Source organism: Talpa occidentalis, unplaced genomic scaffold, assembly GCF_014898055.3.
Source record: "Talpa occidentalis isolate TD23 unplaced genomic scaffold, MPIMG_talOcc4v2.1 talOcc4.9, whole genome shotgun sequence".
Classification (NCBI taxonomy): Eukaryota; Metazoa; Chordata; class Mammalia; order Eulipotyphla; family Talpidae; genus Talpa; species Talpa occidentalis.
In genome coordinates this window covers 68529077-68548629 of record NW_023605305.1, presented here as the reverse complement: position 1 = coordinate 68548629, position 19553 = coordinate 68529077, and the positions used below count along the sequence as shown (strand labels likewise).

At 50.1% G+C, this 19553-nt stretch overlaps 1 protein-coding gene across 7 annotated transcripts in view; it reads right to left on the bottom strand.

The window, feature by feature from the left end:
* The window catches only part of CPLX2 (complexin 2), a 92784-nt gene that overhangs the window by 4062 nt on the left and 69169 nt on the right, over nt 1-19553 (bottom strand). For 5 of the 7 annotated variants that reach the window (XR_008550284.1, XM_054691326.1, XM_037500169.2 and 2 more), the window contains exons 3-4: nt 1037-1154; nt 731-906 (exon numbers count right to left, since the gene is read on the bottom strand). Coding sequence is in view for 6 of the 7 variants with exons in the window: in XM_054691326.1 (XP_054547301.1) it covers nt 731-906; nt 1037-1067 (207 nt within the window). In the remaining variant the exon portion in view is untranslated. Of the gene's footprint in view, nt 1-730; nt 907-1036; nt 1155-3763; nt 3788-8205; nt 8370-19553 lie in introns of those variants that run through there. The other 2 variants (XM_037500170.2, XM_054691327.1) reach the window with 2 other exon arrangements.

Genomic DNA, 19553 nt, shown 5'->3' with positions numbered 1-19553 from the left:
GAGAGGAGCATGAAGAGGGGCAAGGAGAAGTCTGGGTCTCAAGGTCATGCAGACCTCACTGGGGCAGTTCAGGAGACTGAAGCCCCGGCCTTCTCACCCATACAATGGGGCATAAGGACGTCTGCCTCGTAGGGCTGTGCCCCTCGACAGTTAAGAGCTCAGAGAGTACAAGAGAGGGGGTGCATGGGTTTCATTTACATGAATACTTGCCCACAGTAACTTCTCTGCTCTTTCGAAATTCCCCAAGATCAGAAAACTTGCAAGTTTTCCCTTATGGAGCCACATTTTGGTGATGGAACTTGACTTGACCCAATGGAAAGCTACTTGTGAACTTGTCGTACTGAGGTGCTATCAGACATGTATGGAACTGTGTGGGTGGGGCGGGGCCACAGGCTCACTGGGGGTGACAAGCAACAGCAACAGATGCTCGGGGCACTATGGGACTTTTCAAAAATTCCCAAATTCAGGATTCAAAACATATTTAGTCTCTTGGTTTTGGGCAACAGTAAACAGCAGGAAGCACTTGCTAAGTGCATGATTTTATTTATTCCCCATAAATTTCCTTCAAGGGGGGTGTTGTTTTGACACCCATTTTTCTGCTGAGAAGACTGAGGCTCAGAGAGAGGTAGGTCTAACTAAGCTGGGTCTCGGGGAGCCTGAGACTGGGGGTTGGGGGAGCCGTTTCACCCTGGTGCTTCCTACCCTTCCGGGGCTGGTGGGCAGTGCTGACCTTGTCTCGGATCTGCTGCCGGACCTTCTCACGCTCGGCCTCCATGCGGGCATGCTTGGCCTTGCGCTCCTCCTCCTGCTGCCGCAGTGCCTCCTGCCGCTCCTCCTCCTTCTTCTGGGCATCGGGGTCCTTCTCCTCCTCTCCCCCCAGCATCTTCCCCATGTCCTTGGTGGCCCCTGCGGGGGTTGGAGAGGGGCGAGGGAAGAGTCAGGATTGGAGTAGAGGGGCCTGTTGTGCTGAGCCCCACTGCCCAGTCTGTGGATCACACCCTGGTTGAAAGTGAGGGGTGTGGGACTCAGACCTCACCTCCAAGGGCCTGCTTCATGACAAAGTCCATGCTTCAGGCTCCAGTTAGCGTGTCTTAGCCCGTAGCTGAATTTGCATGCAGCACTCCTGGCCAGCTGGCTCCGGGAGTTGTGACAACCTGCAAAAGAGGGGTTGTGGGTCAAATGGGGGAGGCCTCTGCATAGACAGAGCAGCTATGGAGTTGATCAGATGGCAGGTGGCTTCCCCCATCCCTGCTCAGGCCCTGGGCGCCACAGTCTGAGGCTGAGACCAGTGCTCGGAGGGGAAAGAGATGTATGGGCACTTCCTAGGGTCCAGGTGCATATGCATGGCCACCTGGCTTCTGATGCTGGTTTTTAAAACCTCCATTTTACCACTATTTTAATCTGATTGCAACCAAAAGTGTTAGAACCTGGAATTGGGAGTCAGGGGGAGCCAGGTTCTGATGCCACCCCTCAATCCTTACTTGCCAGTGATCTTCAGCAAGTGACTTAACCTTGGGCCCAGTTTCCTCCTCTGCAAGACAGACATGGCAGTGGCCCCTTACTGGGGGCTACTCTGGACACTGGAGAGAATTCCAGCCTGGGGCACCGGCTCTACCTCTAGATCTACCCCACATGGATTTAGGGCATATCAGAGGTGGTGAAAAGATAAGAACAACCAGCCTGGATGAACATAGCCAGACTTCTGAAATTAGACAAATGGAGAAGTTACTTTTATTGCGGCATCCATGTAGGTTTTGTATTTTATAGCTTAATATTGATTTTTATTTTGAATTACACATGGGAGGGCTGGAGACATTATCATCTTCTCAGAGCTTCAGCCCTTTAAAGTACCTCGTGTGCGGCCGGGGATGCACTCGGCTAATGTTAGTCCTCCTTCTCTCCCTAAATCACCGACTTTCAGTTTTTATTATATTTTTTATTGTTATCTTTGTGCCTGAGAAGATTTTCTCCAAATAAAATCTTAATGGAAATCTCAATATGCACAATATGTCAAATTGGAACTATTCCCACGGAGTGGTGGGGGGAGGGGCTAGAGAACTTGGGGCTCCCTCCATCCCCAGCCTCCTTCTTACCCTGGTTCCCCTGACACCCTTGAGAATTTGAACCTGGGTTCTCTGACTCTCAGAGATTTCCTTTCTGTTTTAGCCATTCTGTGGCTCCATTCATGGACTCATTCATAGGCAAAGCCACCACCAATCTCTTTTTGGACGTGGATGGGAAGATGTGGGAAGTGTGTTGTGGCTTGGTGGTCAACGGAGGGCGGAGAGCAGATGTAATCCTGAAGGCCTTTCATCCTACACAGCCTTAGGGTCTTCATGATTTGGCAGGTGGGAAAAGAGGTCCTGGGAAAAGGCACTAGAGAAGCCAGCTGGAATTCAAGGTCATTGGCTATTTTTTTTTTTTTCAAGATTTATTTATTTATACAAGAACCAGGGTATAGGCCAGATTTGCAAGAGAGTGAGAGGATTCACCAGAGACAGAGCAGGGAACAGAACAGGCAGACTGACGAAATACACTGCTGAGGGGAGCAGCGGGTGTGACAGGAGAGGTCTGCCGCGCCATGTGGGACCCTTGCCGGCTGGTGGGGATCTAACTGGCGCTGCAGAGGCTGCGGACAGCTTCACAGCTTCACGCTCAACAGCCTGCACCATCAGGGGAGGCCCCATTGACTATTTGTTAATAATGGATTTCTCCCCTTTCCTTCAAAATGAGAAAAAATATGGACAGATTGAGATCTTTCCATCAGATGGGGCCTGAGAGTTAATTTGAGGACTTCTACATACTCAGACCACCTGGTAGGATGTTTAGAGGATACAAAAAGTCATGATAGAGTAGAAAAACATCCCCTTGAGCCTGGGCACCAGACACACCTGGTTCAAAATCCTGGCTCTAAGAACTGGCTCTGGCTCCCTGCGAAAGCTTCAGTTTGTTCCCTGCAAAGCAGACTATGTGAAGGCTACCCAGGTACTGATGTTTGGAGAAGATACTGATTGGATGTCTGGTAGATTGCCACCGCTCGCTCATGGTTAGGACAGGATTTCTAGGAAATGCAAGAGAACCCACCCTGACCCAGAATTCTAAGTTTGAAGGCTACTCAGTTCCATCAATCAAGATGTTTTCATTTGATATAAAACATGGTAAAAAAATTGCCTTTCTAAGAACAGGATATGAACAATTTTATAATCAAATGATTTCAGCAATTATTTTTTCCTCCTCTGTGTTTGCATGCAGCTTAAGGAATTGCCAGGTGGTGGTGGGACACGTAGGACTCTAATTTGAGGTGTTTTAAATTGGTCCAGAGGGCACGTGGGCTTTGGTTCCACACTCATGCCCATCTTGCGACTCTAGCAAGTGTCTCTCCTGGGCCAGATGATGTTCTGGGCCCTTTCCCCAGGGCTTCTGTTGGAGCAGCATTGGAACTGCTACCACCCCACCTTATCTTCCAAACCCTCTCCTTTCTTGGTTCTCTGACTTGGTTCTTCCCCATCTCCTGCTGCTCTTTCCCCCCTATCCCTCTTCCTCTCCTTTGTTGGCATCTCATCTTTGTCTGGTCTCTTCAATGAACAAGTCCCCAGGATTCTAACCTTAGCCCCTTTCGCTTTTTCCTCTTGAACTTTTCCCTGGGGAACTCTTCCTTTCTAGGGTGTTAATGACCAGTTAGTGACACTGAGAACACCTAGATGTCTTGTTTGGGGTCCAGATGCCTATAGTCATTCATCCAACAAGCTAGTTGAGCACTTACTATGTGCCAGGCAGTGTGTTAGGCAAGACAAAGTCCTGTCGTCATGCAGGTTACAATCTGTGGTATGTAGGGGGTGTAAGTGGGAGTGTGTGAGTAAGGAAATAGACAATAATGTCAAGAAATATATTCAACCTTATTCCTCTTGCACACCTTCTGCTGGATGTCCCATGTGTACCATTCAAATCCAACCAAATGGCTTTCTGAAGACTCCTCTGCTTCTATGCATTCATTCAACAAACACTGATTACCACCCCTTCCCTCAAGTGCAAAGTACATCTTCTTGAGGTTTAAGTCCTCTCCATGCTTACATCCCTATTGCCTTCTACACCAGGCCTGTTGGAATGATTAAACTGACCTCCTTGGGTCCACCCAAAGTCCTGCTGCTTGCCTCTAGCATGGCCCTCAGCTGTGAAATGACTTCTTGTTCACCTTGTTGACACCCCACTTCCCATAATCAATTTCCCGAAGTCCAACATGCTTCTACTCCACCCCCTTCAGCAGGTGACTTTCCTTCTACTTCAGATGATACAGTGGAAGGCTCATCAGTTCTGGGATCAGGTAATTCCGATGGGATCTTGAATGTTACTTTTTTAGCTGTGTGATAGTGAGTAACTGACTTAACCTCTCTTAGTTTTGGTCTTCTTTATAAAGTGAAGACTAAATACCATTTTGAAGGTTTAGAAATAATCCATGGTGCTCAGTAAGTGGAGGCTGTGAACATCATCAAAATGATGAATGCCAGCTGGTGTGAGGTCCTGTGACCTCCCCTCCTGCTGGCTCCCAGGGAAGACTTGGCAGACACCAGTCCACCTGCCTGGACTCCAGATTTTCTCTCCTTACACCTCCTCCTCAACTCACTCATCACTCCCTCTTCCTCACACTTTAATTTCATCTCCACAGTTCTCTTTCATCCCCTCCTCTTCAACTACTGTCCTGAGCCCCACCTTTCCCTTCATCTCTGCCCTCCAACTTTGTGAGGAAGGGGGTCTCCACTGGCTCTCCCCCAAGTCAAGCCATTAGCTCTGAGAGCAGAGATCTGCTGCCTTTGCACTGCTGCTGAAACTGCCCCAGTCAGAGTTGCCTGAGCTGCCAAGCACCAGACCCAGGAGTGGGCACAGGTTCCCCCTCCATCCCTCTGCCCCTTAGGGGCAGATGGCAACCCCATACTGCCTTGCCCCTCACTTTTGTTCAGCCTTCTTGAATCTCCTCCTGAATTCCATGACATCCTGACACACTACTCTGTAGTCCTCATCCTCCTTCATGGCTAGATCTCTCTCCCCTGTGCTGATGCTTGTTCCCCAAGCAATCTCTCCCCACATCTAGTACCGCTCTGCCCCTCACTGTCTCCCTTGGGAATCTCACCTACTCCTATTGGTTTAAAGCCCTTCTTCAGCCACAATCTCTCCCTCTCTCTCTCTCTCTCCCCCCCCCCGCCCTGTTCTCCACTCCCTCCATCCCCCACCAACCTCTGATGGATAATATCACATGGATAACTCAAAATCTGCCTGGAAAGATCAATCTCAAACTTGCCTTCTCCACCTAACTGTCTTTCCCCAGTATGCTTTGTTCCAACTGCCTCAAGGGAAAACTCCAAATTTCAGAAAACCGAGCCAGTGAATTCTTCATTTACTCACTCACACTACAAATATTCTTGGAGCACCTACTCTCTCTGCCAGGTGTCAGGGCTGTGGCAGGGAAGAAGGGAGTCCCCATATTTGTTCTTACAATATTTAGCCAATGGGAGGTAGACATGGGCTTATCTTGGATTTTTAGACCACATAAGGAACTGGTGATTACAATTGGGGACGGGTGCTGAGGAAGAAGTCTGGAGATTGTAGTTTCAAAGGCTTTCTGCACCCACACTTTCTTGTTTTATGGTTGCTAATGCCTTGGGTGTGGGGCCTTGAGGTTCTGAATTTGTGCACAACATCTAATAACTCTGTTCCTCTCCCAGCTTTCATCCATCCTCCACATGGCTGTCCAATTAATCTTTCTAAAGGGCCAATTTGCTCATGCAAACACACTGCAATGGCTCCCATGACCTTGTTAAACGGACCAGAGTCCTTGTACTGACCTTCAAGTCCTCCACAGTCTAGCACCTGCCTATATTGCCATTCATTTCCCATTCTTTGTATGTGGCTCTGCTTCATCAATATGCCCCAACACATATTGTTTCTCAAACCTTCTAGGCATTGATTCATGCTATTTTCACAGCCTTGGAACCTCCGAACTTCACCTCTGTGGGTTCAAATCCTTGCTCCACTATTTACTAAGTGACCTTGAACAAGTGACTCACTTTTTTGTCATCTGTAAGATGGAGGTACTGATACCTATGCCCAACGCATGTTGCGGGCATTAAATGAGATATGTAAATAAAGTGCTTAGCCTCATGTTTGGCACATAGTAGGTACTCAGTACATATTAACATCATCATCATCATCCCCGTCATCATCATTGTAATCAGCATTATCATTGTCAGCAGCAGCAGTATTCACTTTCAAATATCACTCCCTCCATGAAATTTCCTGAATCTATTTGGTAAGTGTGGTGGTGTCTTCCTTGTCTAAAACACATGGTGCTTTCTAAGGCAGCCTTGTCTACCTCCAGCTCCTGAAATATGTCCAGTCATGTGTTTTCCCCGTCCCAGTCACTCTGAGTTCCTCCCAGGGCAGGACCTGTGTCTTGTTCATCTCTCTTATAGCAGAGTCCACAAAACTCCTAGTTCAGGGTAGACCCTCAGGATATATTTGCTGGATTGAATTGAATATTGTGTGTCAATGAGTATGTGAGAGTGTGCGAGTTCGAAGTGTGATGCTGCATGTCTAACTCTGAACTTATGCATCCTGTGTCTGCGTGAGCGTGTGTGCAAGCGTGTGTGTAGGTATTTTGCTATTTGCCTGTAGCAGTGCCAGGGTCCTGCAGGTTTCGTGCAGTTGAGCATTTTGGCGAGACCGCCAGGAGGCGCTCTTCAGCGGTTCTGCGGGAAGCCTCGGTCTATCCCTGCGCGGGAAGGGTGGTGGTGGTGGTGGTGGTGATGGAGGGGGATGCTGGGCCGGGGGAGGGGAGACAGACACGGGATGGGGGAAGGGTGTTGCTGCAGCGCCAGGTTCCCGAGCTCTCAGCGCCCCGCCCGGGAGCTAGGGGCGTCTTCGGTTTCCCCTCCAGATTCCCTCCGAACCCGTCCCAGCCCGGAGGCGGAGGCACCACCTCGCACTCCGCCGTCTGAGCCCCAGGCGGATTTCAGGACTGGGCCATGCCATCTGACAAACAGACTAGGGCACCTGCAGCGTTTGTCCTTGTGGCTGTTTCTTCTGTTTTTATGCCTTAAATCTGGGGCTATATTCCCCACAACTCAATTCAACACTCATTTGCTGTTTGCAGGGCACCGTACGCTAATGGCGGTGGCAGAGACAGGGGGACGTCCCTCCACCCCCCCCACGCCACCCCACACCACCACAGTGAGGGAGCAGCACTGGGGGAGGGGAAGGGGCGGTGGGGGAGGGGCGGGAACCGGGAGCCGGTTCTGCAGGAAAGCGGAAGTGTCTGGGGGCTTCCCGTTCCCCTGCAGCAGACGGCTGAGAGCCCGGCGCCCCTCTCCGGCTCCTCCGCAGGGACCAGCACAGCCGCCGGCTATGCCCTGAGTTCCCGGTGTGTCGCGGAGAGCACCCCTCCCCCAACGCGCAGAACTCCAGCCCCGAGACCCAGACCGGTCTCAAACTTTGCTGGGGGAGGGGGCGGAGAGCGGCCCGCGAGGACGGAGGCGAGAGCGGCCCCCTGGACCCTAAGGCGGCGGACGCGCGCTGTCCAAACAAACCTCTGTTCCCTCCTCCCCTCCCTCTCCGAGGACAAATAGTCCCTTTGACACCCCCCTCCCCAAACGCAACCGACGTTTAGGTTTTCCTTCCCTCCACGGTCTGTCCGCCCCCTTTCCGCTGCCCTCTGACTCCCACGCGGAGCCCGAGCTGCACCCCCTCGCGGGGGCGCCTCCTGCGGGGCGAAGCCGGCCTGTGGGGCTCGGGGTTAAGCACAGCCTGAGCAGCTCAGAGCCGCGTCTCCCCACCCCCACCCCCAGGAGCTCGAAGTTGTTCTCTAGGTTCTGACTTGAGTCTCCCGCCGCCCTCGGGGAGGTCCTGAGTCCTTGAGAACAGGCTGTTCCCGCCCGGGGGTCCCCTCTCCGGGCCCTCTTTCCAGTTTGCTCCCCGGCGTCACGCCTTCCCCCCCCCCCCGCCCGGCCGCCCCGGGAGCTGTCCTTTCAGCACCGCGGCGAGCGCGGGCCTGGCGCGGCCGCGCGGGTCCCCTACGGTCCTGCGGCCGCGCTGGGGGACTGGACCCCTGGAATCGTGCTCCCCCGCCTCCCGGGCCGCCCTGCGGCTCGAGGCGAGAGCCGGGACCCTGTTGCCTACAGCCCGGCTCCGCCCTCCCGGCTTTCGGCCAGCACCGACCTGGCGGTCCCCGCAAACCGTCTGAGCCACTGCGGGACTCCGGCCGGACTCAGCAAGGAGCTTCCTTCGGCTGTTCCAGCTCCCGCCGCCGCCTCGTGCAACTCCGCCGGGCGAGCTGGGGCCGCGCCGCTGCCGCGGGAGGCTGCCGGAGGCGCCCTCCAATCACGCCCCTCAGCCAGGCCCTGACGTGCTGCCGCTCCCCTTCCAGATGGGAAATTCAAATCTCTCTCTCTCTCTCTCTCTCTCTCTCTCTCTCTCTCTCTCTCTCTCTCTCTCTCTCTCTCTCTCTCTCTCTCTCTCTCTCTCTCTCTCTCTCTCTCTCTCTCTCTCTCTCTCCCTCCCTCCCTCTCTCTCTCTCTCTCCTCCCATACTCTCTCCTTGGCCCCCACCCCTTCTCCATTCCTCGTCCTCCTCTACCTTCTCTGTTTCCTCCCGCGCATAAAATCCCCTCTCTCTCCTGCAGCCACCTGTCCTGCCACTGCTCTTAGGAACACAGCTTGCCGCTTCAATGCACTGAGGGCAGTGGCATCCAGGGAATGGAGGAAGGGTTCTTTAACGCAGAACTCATAGGTCACCTGTTTAGGAAAGCCCTCCACTATTCCTCCAGGCAGAATTGGTCTCCTTATCCTCAGGGTTCTGCCGCCCCTAGCCACACCCCTGCTTCTGGGGTGCCTGATTCTATTTGCTTCTTGTGAGCTCCTGCAGGACTGGAGCACCTTCCCTTCGGATCATCTCTGTACCCCTGAGTGTAGTGTTCTGCCACATGAGCACTCAAAAAAACATTAACAGATCATGTGGGTAAGGTCCTCAAAGGGGTAAGGAACACTTCATGTGGACCCAGAGGGAGAAGACTGTGGCCAAACAACAGCAGATCTTAGTGAAGATACTTGCTAGTCCTTTCTAGATCTGATCTCCTGTGAAGAATAAGGAATCATTTGGTAAACTTTATTCTTTAAAGCCATTTCTTCCCTCTGACGCCCAGGGAAGAAAAAGGAACCCCAAGTGCCAGGGTAACATCTCTCCCCACCCCCAGCCTACCCTCCTCTCACACTCCTTTCTTTCCCCCTCTTTTATTACTCTCTCCTAATGAGCCTCTCCATCCTGCCTGCCATCTTATGGCTCTAAAATACTTTCCTTAATCCAGTCCGAAGTGTAGAGAAATGGCTTTGGAGAGGAGGGGCCTTTGAAAGATTTGTAGCAGTTCATGCATCAATCAGAGTCATGTCAGAGTGGAGATGACTTCGGCTCCTATAAAGGGATGGCTTCCTTCCAAGGAGGACGCAGCAAGAGCTGCAGAACAGGATCTGAGAGAGGGAGGAGGGGTGATTTTTTTCAATAAGGGGGGGCACATTCACAGCAGAGACCTAAAAGTGGGGGACCCTCACAGTTAGAGATGATTGGTAGACTCCCCCACCTTCACCTGTGAATTACCTTCTGAAGCTCCTCTCTGTTCTTCCCTTATAGGCTATGGGGCTTGGCACAGGAAAGGCCTTTCCTTCATGGCTGGGTTCTCTGTTTAGTGTTATGTCGGGGTATCAGCATCCTCTTTCTTTATTTTTCTTCCCTTTCCTGAGGCAGATACTAATGGAGGGGGGCAGAGGGGAAGCTGTTTGACTAGAGTGACTTAGACTTGCCATTAATGCCTGAGGGGAGTTTTGGGCAGGAAGATCTGACATCATGTCATTTAAGAGTCACAGCCTTCCTCTCTTTTTCTCTCTCCTTTCTTCTTATTCTTCTAGAACGGAAGCTCAGTGAATGGAGATGGCTGGCAGCACTCTAGTTACAACTGGGTTTTTTTTTTCCATAATGAGTCTTGCCTTTGACATGGATGTCAACCAAGCTGGGCTAAAAACCCAACTCAGTCTTCTGAAAAATACTGAGCTCAATTCTGGGCACCACACTTTAATGCTGAGTATGTCTAGAAAAGAAGGGGATGGTTTGGTGGTGGGCAATGGAAATCAGATCAAATGAAGGATGACTGAAAGATATGAGGAGGAGAGAAAACTGAAGGGGTATTAACCCTTGTAAGGCTGACAAGTCTTGTTCATGTTGTAATTCCAGTGCTTAGCATGGTGCTTGACAATGATGAAGTTAAGAGATGTTGAGTGAATCAATGACTGTTGTAAGAAAGAAGAGTACTACTGTTCTTCAAGATGCTGAGGACAGAATTAGGGCAAGGGCATGCAAGATAAAGAGAGGCAGACAGAGACTTTAAGAGGAATAACCTTTACCAATTGGAGTTATCTAGCCATAGCAGGGACTACCTCATGTGAGTTGGTGCGTTCCCATCCCTAGAAGGGCAATTAGGTGACAGGCGATAGCTAAGCCTCTTTTGAACCCTGGCTTCTATGAGTCTATAAAAAACTGCATGAGCTGCCATGAATCATGTCTAGCTACATAAAGTCTTACTGGTGAATAAAAGGACAGCTTAATTAAGTTTCGGTGGCTTCATTCTGTTGAATGATTAGGAACAAATGATGATGCTTTAGTCTTTGAGGCTTCCTATCTAAGAAAGACGGTAGAGTGATGAATATTTGTTCCCTGGTCAGTGTTTTTAGCCTAGACTTGTTTCCCAAATACCCTATTATCACTGCAGAAAAGTTGCTAAATCTTGTAAGCATTTCCTAATGACTACTGATCACGGCGACCATTCAGCCCCTGTCATGTCTTAGGTGCTCACTTTGGGGCTTTACACAGACTGCATTCTACTTGCAGTTTACACAAACCCCAAATTTCAAGATGGAGGAGTCACATTCCAGGGAGGCGGAGGCAGAGGCGCTGTGAATCCTTGACACAGCAGGGATTCCAGCGCAGACCTGGCTGACTCTGAGCTCTGGGGTCCTTCCACCACTCTGGGCTCTTTCTCTTCTGACACATCCCACAGCCTATGGAAATTTAACTTTTGCTCTGCAGACATTTTTTACATCGACATTTATAGTCTTCCCTGTTCTCCAGTTTCTCACTTAAAAAACAAAACCTGCTATGAATTCACACCCAGATCGGGGTCCTCATGTCATATGGTTGTCAGCATTTTCTCCCTCTCCTGAATCTCTAACCAGCCCGGAGAGTGAGGGAGCAGCCCAGCCTTGGGTCCCCGCAGAGCCTGTACTGCAGACAGCCTCTAGGAACCCCTTGGTAAAATATACATGTGGCTCTGCTTAAGGCATCTTACCTATGCTGGAGCTCATTTTCCACTTTTTTTTTTTTAAGATTTTTTATCTATGCATGCAAGAACTGGGCTACAGGCTAGAAGTGTGTGTGTGGGGAGGCGGCGGGGGGGGGGGAAGGGGGGTGAGAGGATTCACCAGAGACAGACTGGGGAACAGAACAGGTGTATCTTCTAAAATACACTGCTGAGGGGAGCAGCTGGTGAAGCAGTTGCTTCACCATGTGGGTAGCTCCCTGCCTGGGAATCGAATTTGCGTTGCAGTGACTACGGACAGCCTCATAGGCTGCGTCCTAATCCCTTGTGCCACCAGGGAGGCCCTCATTTTCCACTTTTATTGATGAGCCCTATAGGCTAGGGCAGGGGCCAGATTTGAATAGATTTTTTAAAATGATATGTACAAGCCTTGAATGTTCACTGGGAAGTCAAGAGAGCTAAAGTCAGTAGTTGGTGTGAGAACGGAGGGACAGTGTGTGAGGAATGACAGTTGTCACAGACCATAGAGAGAAGAGTAGTTGTTTGAGGGTCAGCCCTGCAATGGCCTTGGTCCAAAGGGCAGCCTGGATGCCAGGCAAGTGCTGGCTGACTGGGTCTGAACTGAGCCGGTGGGTGCAGGGAGACAATCAGCTTGCTTCAGGCACTGACTCCACATCCTGTCATTTTAGCTTGAGCCTGGAGGGGCAGAGTTGATCTTGGTTTGAGGAAGTGGCCCTGTGCCCAAGGCAGACACCGAACCATGGGGGTGGCACACAGGGAAGGGCTTTTGACTCACAGAGAGTGCCTCCCTTTGTATCACTGAGAGTGGCTAGGGTGCCACTACTGTCAGGGTGTGAGGTCAGTGCCCCAGTGTGTCTCCTTCAGCATGGAAGCCACAGGGAAAGGGCAAAGCTTCTGGGTGCAAGGGGGCCTTCTTGTGTTTGTCTACCTGTGAGGGAACCCACCTGTGGAACTCCACCTAGCAGCATCTAGGTGGAGAGACACAGTTGCTATTAGGGGAGGTGTGGGTTTGTCACCATGGCACTCTCAGAGTGTGGTGGTCTGTCCCTCCTTATGTGGCATGCCCTGGTGTGAGCATGTTATCCATGAGTGGTGGTGCAGAGATAGGCGGCCTGTTGTCATAATGGGCTAGACCAATGGCATTGTGTGATGGTCGGAGTGTTAGGCAAGGTGCCACATACAAGCATGTAGGTCGCACAGTGTACGGCCAGAAGGTGCCAGTAGCATAGACTGTGCCAGACACAAAGGCTCCAGGGACCTGTCACTATTTCTGTGTAGTGGATGGCTAAGTGTCAGTGAGAGATGACATAGGCGGCAGAGTGTTACCACCAGTATGAAATGGTGCCACCACGGGCGGGAAGGGTGCAGGTGTCAGTGTGTCACAACGCACTGGTACACGTGCCCCTGTCATGACGTGGGGCAGGAGAGGCGTGTCTGTTTAGCCAGGAGCATGGCATCACTACTGCGCGTGCGTACAGACTAGATGACCCAGAGTGACTAAGCCCTCCTTTCCCACCCCCGCCCCAACCAGGGAGGCCCTTAGCAGCCCAACCTGCTAGCTCCTGCCGCGCCTGGGAAGCTGCAAAGTCTGTGGATTCCCCACTCTCCACTTTCCCAGAAAAAAACTCCCAGGTTCTTGATCTGAACTTGACTCACCGGTGGTGGAGGGAGTGTTTGAGTAGGAACTACTGCAGGAGCCCCTCTCAAGCCTAGAGCCCTGTCCCATCTCAGAGCCCCTCCCCAGCTCAGCGTCTGCCTACCAGCTCCCCAGTGGTCCCCTGTCACCCTTCATCCCATGCCCACCCGCCCAGATCCAGGCACTTATTAGCATGTCAAAGCAGTCCTCTTCCAGCCCACACACTGTACCCTGGGATATCCCCACACAGTTAGCTCTTATCTCCTGCTTTCTGAAACCTTACATTTTCATGTCTGCTCCACCAGTCTGCAGTTCCCCCCCACCCGGCACCGCTCCAGAGGATGTTTTGGTGATAAGTCCTTCCTCCCTTGTCTCTGATTCTTTTTTGAGCTCCACTGTGACTTCTGCCTCCCCCTCCTTTAGCCTCAGGCCTTCCGACTCTCCTGGATGTGATTGGATCTCCCGGCCCATCACGAATTCTTTTCTGATAACCCCAGATGCTTACCTCACCCCAGGTCCAGTCAATGCCCTCCACCAAGCCCCTTTATTTTTGAGTGCTGGCACTGGACTGGCTCACGTACAATCAGTACATCATCAAAGTTTGCTCTGTGCCCTCAGGAGGCTTCTCTTCCTAAATGTCCCTGAATCCTTGTGACACTTGGTCCTTTTTCCCCTCCCCTGTATGAAATCCAAGCTCAGAAAGATGGTCTTTACCCTAGAATCCTCCCCTGAGGCACATAAAAACAGAGGAACAGAGTTCCAGAATACGAGAATCATAAGCAAAAGGCCATTTTAGCATCACATTTAGAATCACAGAATCTAGACCGACAGGTTCTCTGTAGTACTAGGTGTCCAAGCACAGCCCACTCCTGTGCAGAACCACTGGGGGGTGAGGGCTCGTTCAAGGAAAGAGCAGATTATTGCGCTTCATCTCACGTGGACTGCACTGAAATCTTTGAGATGGGAGCCCAAAAATTTGCATTGGATACCAATCTCATACTTCTGAGGCACCCACTCATTGAAAATCCTGGCTTGGTCAATAGAATCTGAGAATTCTATGATCCTGGACCCTTGCCTAAGAAAAAAATGGAATCATGGAACCATAGAACATTTTAGGGTTAACAGAAGTGTGGACTCAATTAAATACACACATTCACTCACCACTTTAGAATTGGAGAGTCGATGAGTCTTACTATCCAGCATTGCGGAACTGGAAGTGACCCTGGAGTGTGATTTTGTTCCTGTTCTAGGAGGAATTTTTATTTCTCAGTCTCGCCACTCCTTTTGGAATGGAAGGCTTTCCCCCTGTCCCTCGCAGGGCTGCCTCCACGGTGTCGCCTACATTTGTGAAGATAAATGTTCTTTCCATCTTGGTGCAGAGGCAGCTGGCTGAACCCCTGCATTTATGGAGTGAGTGAGCTGGAAATGACTTCTACTTTCCATTTAGGACCAGCACGCCCCGGCCCACAAAACAGATCTTGCTCTTTGATAACATAAATCTGAGAGAACATTATTGCTGTTTTACTAAAGCCGGCTTATCTGGGGAACATGGACAACAGAGGTTAATAAATTCTTGGAGCTTTCAGTCAAGGAAATGAAATAGAGAGAGAATGGAGGGGCAGCTGATTGCTGTTTTGGAGATTGATGAGTATGCACATGTGTGTGTGAGGGGGGTGGTGTGAAGGGAGGAAATGAAGCATTCATAAAAAGTTAGCAATGAATGAAAAGTACCTTTCCTGTCATCTAACCCAGTGACTTCAATTTACAGATAGGGAAACTGAGGCCCAGAGAAGGGAATGGACTATCTCAACACCACACAGCACGTTAATGTAACTTAACTCCTGGATAAATCTCTTTCTCAGATGTAACTCCGCGTCCAGCTCCACGCTGCTTAAAACACCTCCAGCATGCCAAGCATTGTTCTAGGGATGTTCCAGATGTCAGCTCTTTCAATACATGACAACTCCATGTATGTGGTATCTTGCCACTTAACTATTCCTTTATCCAACAGGTATGGAGGGCCAGAGGCTCTCCGAGAGAGAAATGTCTACGTCATTTTGACATTTCTCGTCCCCCTCTTAATTCTACAGAGAGAGATGCAAATACGCCGAAGAGATAATACATGGACCAATTCACAGGCTCAAGATCCTTTCAGATGGGAGACTCTAGTTTGAAGTACTTAGAAGTGAGCGGGGGAAGAGAGGCCCATAAACAGCTGACAATAATACAACACGCTAAGTGCTGTCCTAGTGAAGAGGCAGCTCTGAGGAGGAGACTCAAATACACACAGCTTGCAAAGCAGATGGAACTGGAAGCCCAAAGCAAGGAAGGGCAGGGTGATGGGCTCTGGGGGTGCCCAAGTCATCTCAGAGGTGCCATGGAGGAGATGTCAGTGAGTGGGGCCCTGGCTGCAAAGAAACATGGATTCAATCTCAGCCACCCATGATCTTTCCAGAAGGTGTGATGACTCTCTGAGTTTCAGGTTCCTCCTCAGTGAAAGGGGGACGTTCATGACTTCCTAAGACTGTCTTGAAGGTCAGATAAAACAACGCCTAGGAAATAGTAGCTGTCTCTGGAAGTGTTAATTCTCTTTCCCTCCATCACCCCAGCAAAGTAGGAATTTTTTCTGGAGTCTGGGGACAGGAAACGAAGCCTCCTTTTACCATCTTTTTGACCAAAGAAGTCTGCCTTGTGATTTCCCTGAGTTTGTAGAAGTTGGAATGAGAAAGTAAAGAATAGAAAGCTTAGAAGGAAATGGGGTAGACGTGTCTCTTAACTTCTTCACCCCTCGTTTGGGAGTCATCCCTTTCTCTCTAGCACCCAGAACTTCAGTATTTATTGTGTCTCCAAATGGGGAAGCCTGATGGAAGCTCAGAGGAGACTTCGATTTCAGACCCAAGAACAGGAGGAATTTTCCACCCACAAATCTAAAAATGGTTGCTCTGTGTCATTCAACTGCCAGTTGTTTCTGGCAGCAAAACAAAATAAAACAAAACCACCTTTTATTTGGCAAACAAATGCAGAGTTAGGAAGGGCTTGGGAAGATAAAGTCAGGGAAAAGCTTCAAGGGCTAAAGAAGAAGGAATTTCTCATTTATTGAGTCTCTCACTGCAGTAGGTGATTCATAATCTTTATCTGATATAATCCCCACCGTCTCCGTTACCTTAAATGTCATTACCTCCACTTTATAGTCAGATAGGGATATTCAGATTCAGAGAGCTTAAGCACCTTCTTCAGGGTAGCACAGCCGAGAAGCAGTAGTATTAGCAGCATTTGAACTTGGTGCGTCTATACAGGTCACCACATTTCCAGAAGCAGATCAGGTGGGTTTGTGGGTTTGAGGAAAGTGATTTCAGAGTTTGGGAGACCCCTGTAGAGCACCCTATATGGGAACCTTGCCACAGGCTGGTCCTTAACTGGGCTGGGTGTTCCCCGTCTGAAGGTGACCAGAAGTGATGGGGGCGGTAGATCAGGGCCCCAGAATTATGCCATAGGGATTTAAATAAGAACCCCACTCTGAGGCAGTTCTTTGTTCACTTCTGCTCAGTTTGGCTCAGCCTGGCTTTTAACACCAGCCACGTAACCATTGCTCCTGCCTCTGCTCTTGGCTTCAGATCGACTTTCTAACTGGCTCCCAGAGCTGTAGGAGAATGATAGCTTCTAAAACGTGGGTCTGACTGCATCATTCCCCTCCTTAGACCACATGGTGGTCACAGCTTATTTTGCCACCTAGCACCCACTCCTCCCTCGAGTGGTATCAGCTTTGAAGGAGCCAACCTGTGTATTTCTTTTGGATCCATGAGTGGATCACCTGACCTGGGCTAGCCAATCACTACATAGGACTCCCCAGATCAGTTCAGGGACAGTCACATGACTCAAATTAGACCAGTCAGGGGCAGAGATTCAATTCTGAGGCTTCTACTTGAGCCAAGGGCAATGAACTTTTTTAGGACCCCTGTGTTATGAATTGGGGTCCCCAGAAGTCTCCACAGGGAGTCTAAGAACAGGGGACCAACTCAGAACCAATATAGCCAAAAAAAGGAGAGAGAAACCCTAGCCTGCTGACATTGTTTACACCTTGGATCAAAGTGTGCCTACAACTCTCCCTCTGAGAAATGTCATTTTTATCAGCCAATTACCACCCCTTTCCTTTTGTTAAAGGCACTTCAGTGTTTTTTTTTTTTTTTAATGTTTTTTTCTTTACAACTGAAAGGCTCTTCCCCAACACAAACATCTTTCAGTGTGCTCCCTATGCTTTCAGGAGAAAGTGCAATCCTTTAAATTGGCCAGTGAGACCCTCTATGATCAGACCATGATTGCTGTCCCTACCTCTGCTCCAGGTTTTCCTCACCTGGTGTTTCTGAGTCTTTGCCCAGGCTGTTTGCTCTCGGAGGAATGGCTTGTCTGCTCTGTTCACTTGGCAAGCTCTTGCTTTGAGAATCATGACTCAGCTAAAGCAGAAAGACATCTCTTCTGGGAAATAGGGCTGATCCGGGGGGCTCCTGGGCTCCCACATGGACCGCTTCGTCATTGCACCAGTGAAACCCAACTCCATACTTAAGATTGGTTTTCTGGTTTGACATTCCCCCCAGAATTGGAGCTCTTTGAAGATGAGGGATGCATCACTCAACAAATAGATACTGAGCATCACTGTATGCCAGGATCTTCCAGGTGCCGGTAGTACATCCTTGTCTGGTGGGGAAACAGATGCTGCTTGAGTCAACACACATGGGGATGGGTTGTTTCAGAGGGGTGTCTGCTTCCTGTCTGTGTCTCTGAGCTCAGAGCCTGGTGCAGGGCCCAATTCAAAGCAGACCCTCAGAAAGTGGCCACTTCATGAATGAAGAAGGACCATCTCAGACGCCCTGGTGTCCTTCCTTGTCTTCAGGCCTGTTACTCCAGACTCACCAGAACCTCATTACTAGTGATTTATTCCCCATTTGCAGGCTAGACCCACCTTGGGGGAGTTATAGTTACATAAAGACCTGCATGCTTGTGTGTGTGTGTGTGTGTGTGTGTGTGTGTGTGTGTGAGAGAGAGAGAGAGAGAGAGAGAGAGAGAGAGACTCACCTTTCCTGATGAGATTTGAACAAAGCAACATTCTCTTTGACTTCATTGGGCAGCTCCATCTCCACCTCCATCCAGTGTCAGGCAACTTTGTGCCCTTCTGCCTGACTTTGATCAAGGATACCCCTGGCCTTCATCTTTCCAGTCTTCCCTCTTTTGTCTCCATCCACAGGCCTGCTGCCAGCCCTTTGATCCTCTTTGTGACTCTCTCTGGGCTTTGTCTGCTCCATTAAGATGAAGCTTCATCCTGCTTATGTCACTCCCATGCTCAAAAGCCTTCGATGATTCACTGTTGTTTAGCACATCAACTTCGGACCCATGAGGCCCCCCCTGAATCTGACTTCTGACTCCTTTGCAGTCTGTTTACCAGGACTCCTCTCTTAGATGGCACCCCTGGATATGGCGTACTCAGCACTTTTTGATGTTCACTTAGTTCCTTTGTTAATTTTCTCATCCTTGGTTGTTTCCTCCCATTAGATCAGAAGCAAGTTGGGGGTCAAGGTCATGTCTTGTTCATCCCTGAATCTCCAACATCATACCCAAATCCTTCCCCATTGTGAGCGCTCACTGAGTGCTTCCAGAGGCAAAATCCATGCGTGGCATTTGCCTTACCTGCATGGGGCTGAAATAGCTCATCCTACCCGACGTGACTTGAGGTTCCATCTCAGGGTTGGGACTTGTAGACCCATGTTCTTGCTGGGCCACTGACCATACTACTAGCGCTGACTTCCTTTTTCAGGTCTTGCACTTGTTGCCTCTTTTGCATTCCTTAGTCCACATAAAACACAGTTCACAGTTCCTTCCATGCCCTGTCACTGGCATGTTGCCATTGCTGACTTTTTGGTGTCATTTGCTGTATTGATACATGTTTGAGCTGTTCAGTTTTTCTCTGTCTCTGACCTCCCCATTCTCCAGCTATATGGTCTGGATGGGGCTGATTCCACCACCCTACCTGTCCACAGGCGGGCATTAGGCTCATAGCCAGCCGAAATACCTTTGGTCATAGTGATTGGCTCATGGATGGCAAGTGACGCAAACTAAGCCAAGGAGAATCAGCCCTGGAACATTCGCTGCAACCAATGGGAAACAGGCTTGTTATTTCCTTTTCTTTTTAAAGATTTTTAAAAAATTTATTTATGCTACAAAAACTGGGGTATAGGCCAGAGGTATGGGGGTGAGAGGATTCATCAGAGACAGAGTGAGGAGCAGAACAGGCAGACTGACTGGAATACACTGCTGAGGGGAGCAGTGGGTGAGTCAGGAGAGGTCTGCTGTGCCATATGGGTCAGCTCCCTGGCTGGGGATGGAACTCTTGTTGCAGTGGCTGGTGATAGCTTGATAGTGCTAAGACTTTAACCCCTGCAACACCACTGAGGTCCAAGAAGCTTGTAATTTCTATGGGATTTGTAGGACTGGCAGTGTGGGCCTGAGCAGCTGGGCTGTTTCAGCATCACTTGTGGAGAGCAACACAATAAAGAGTGG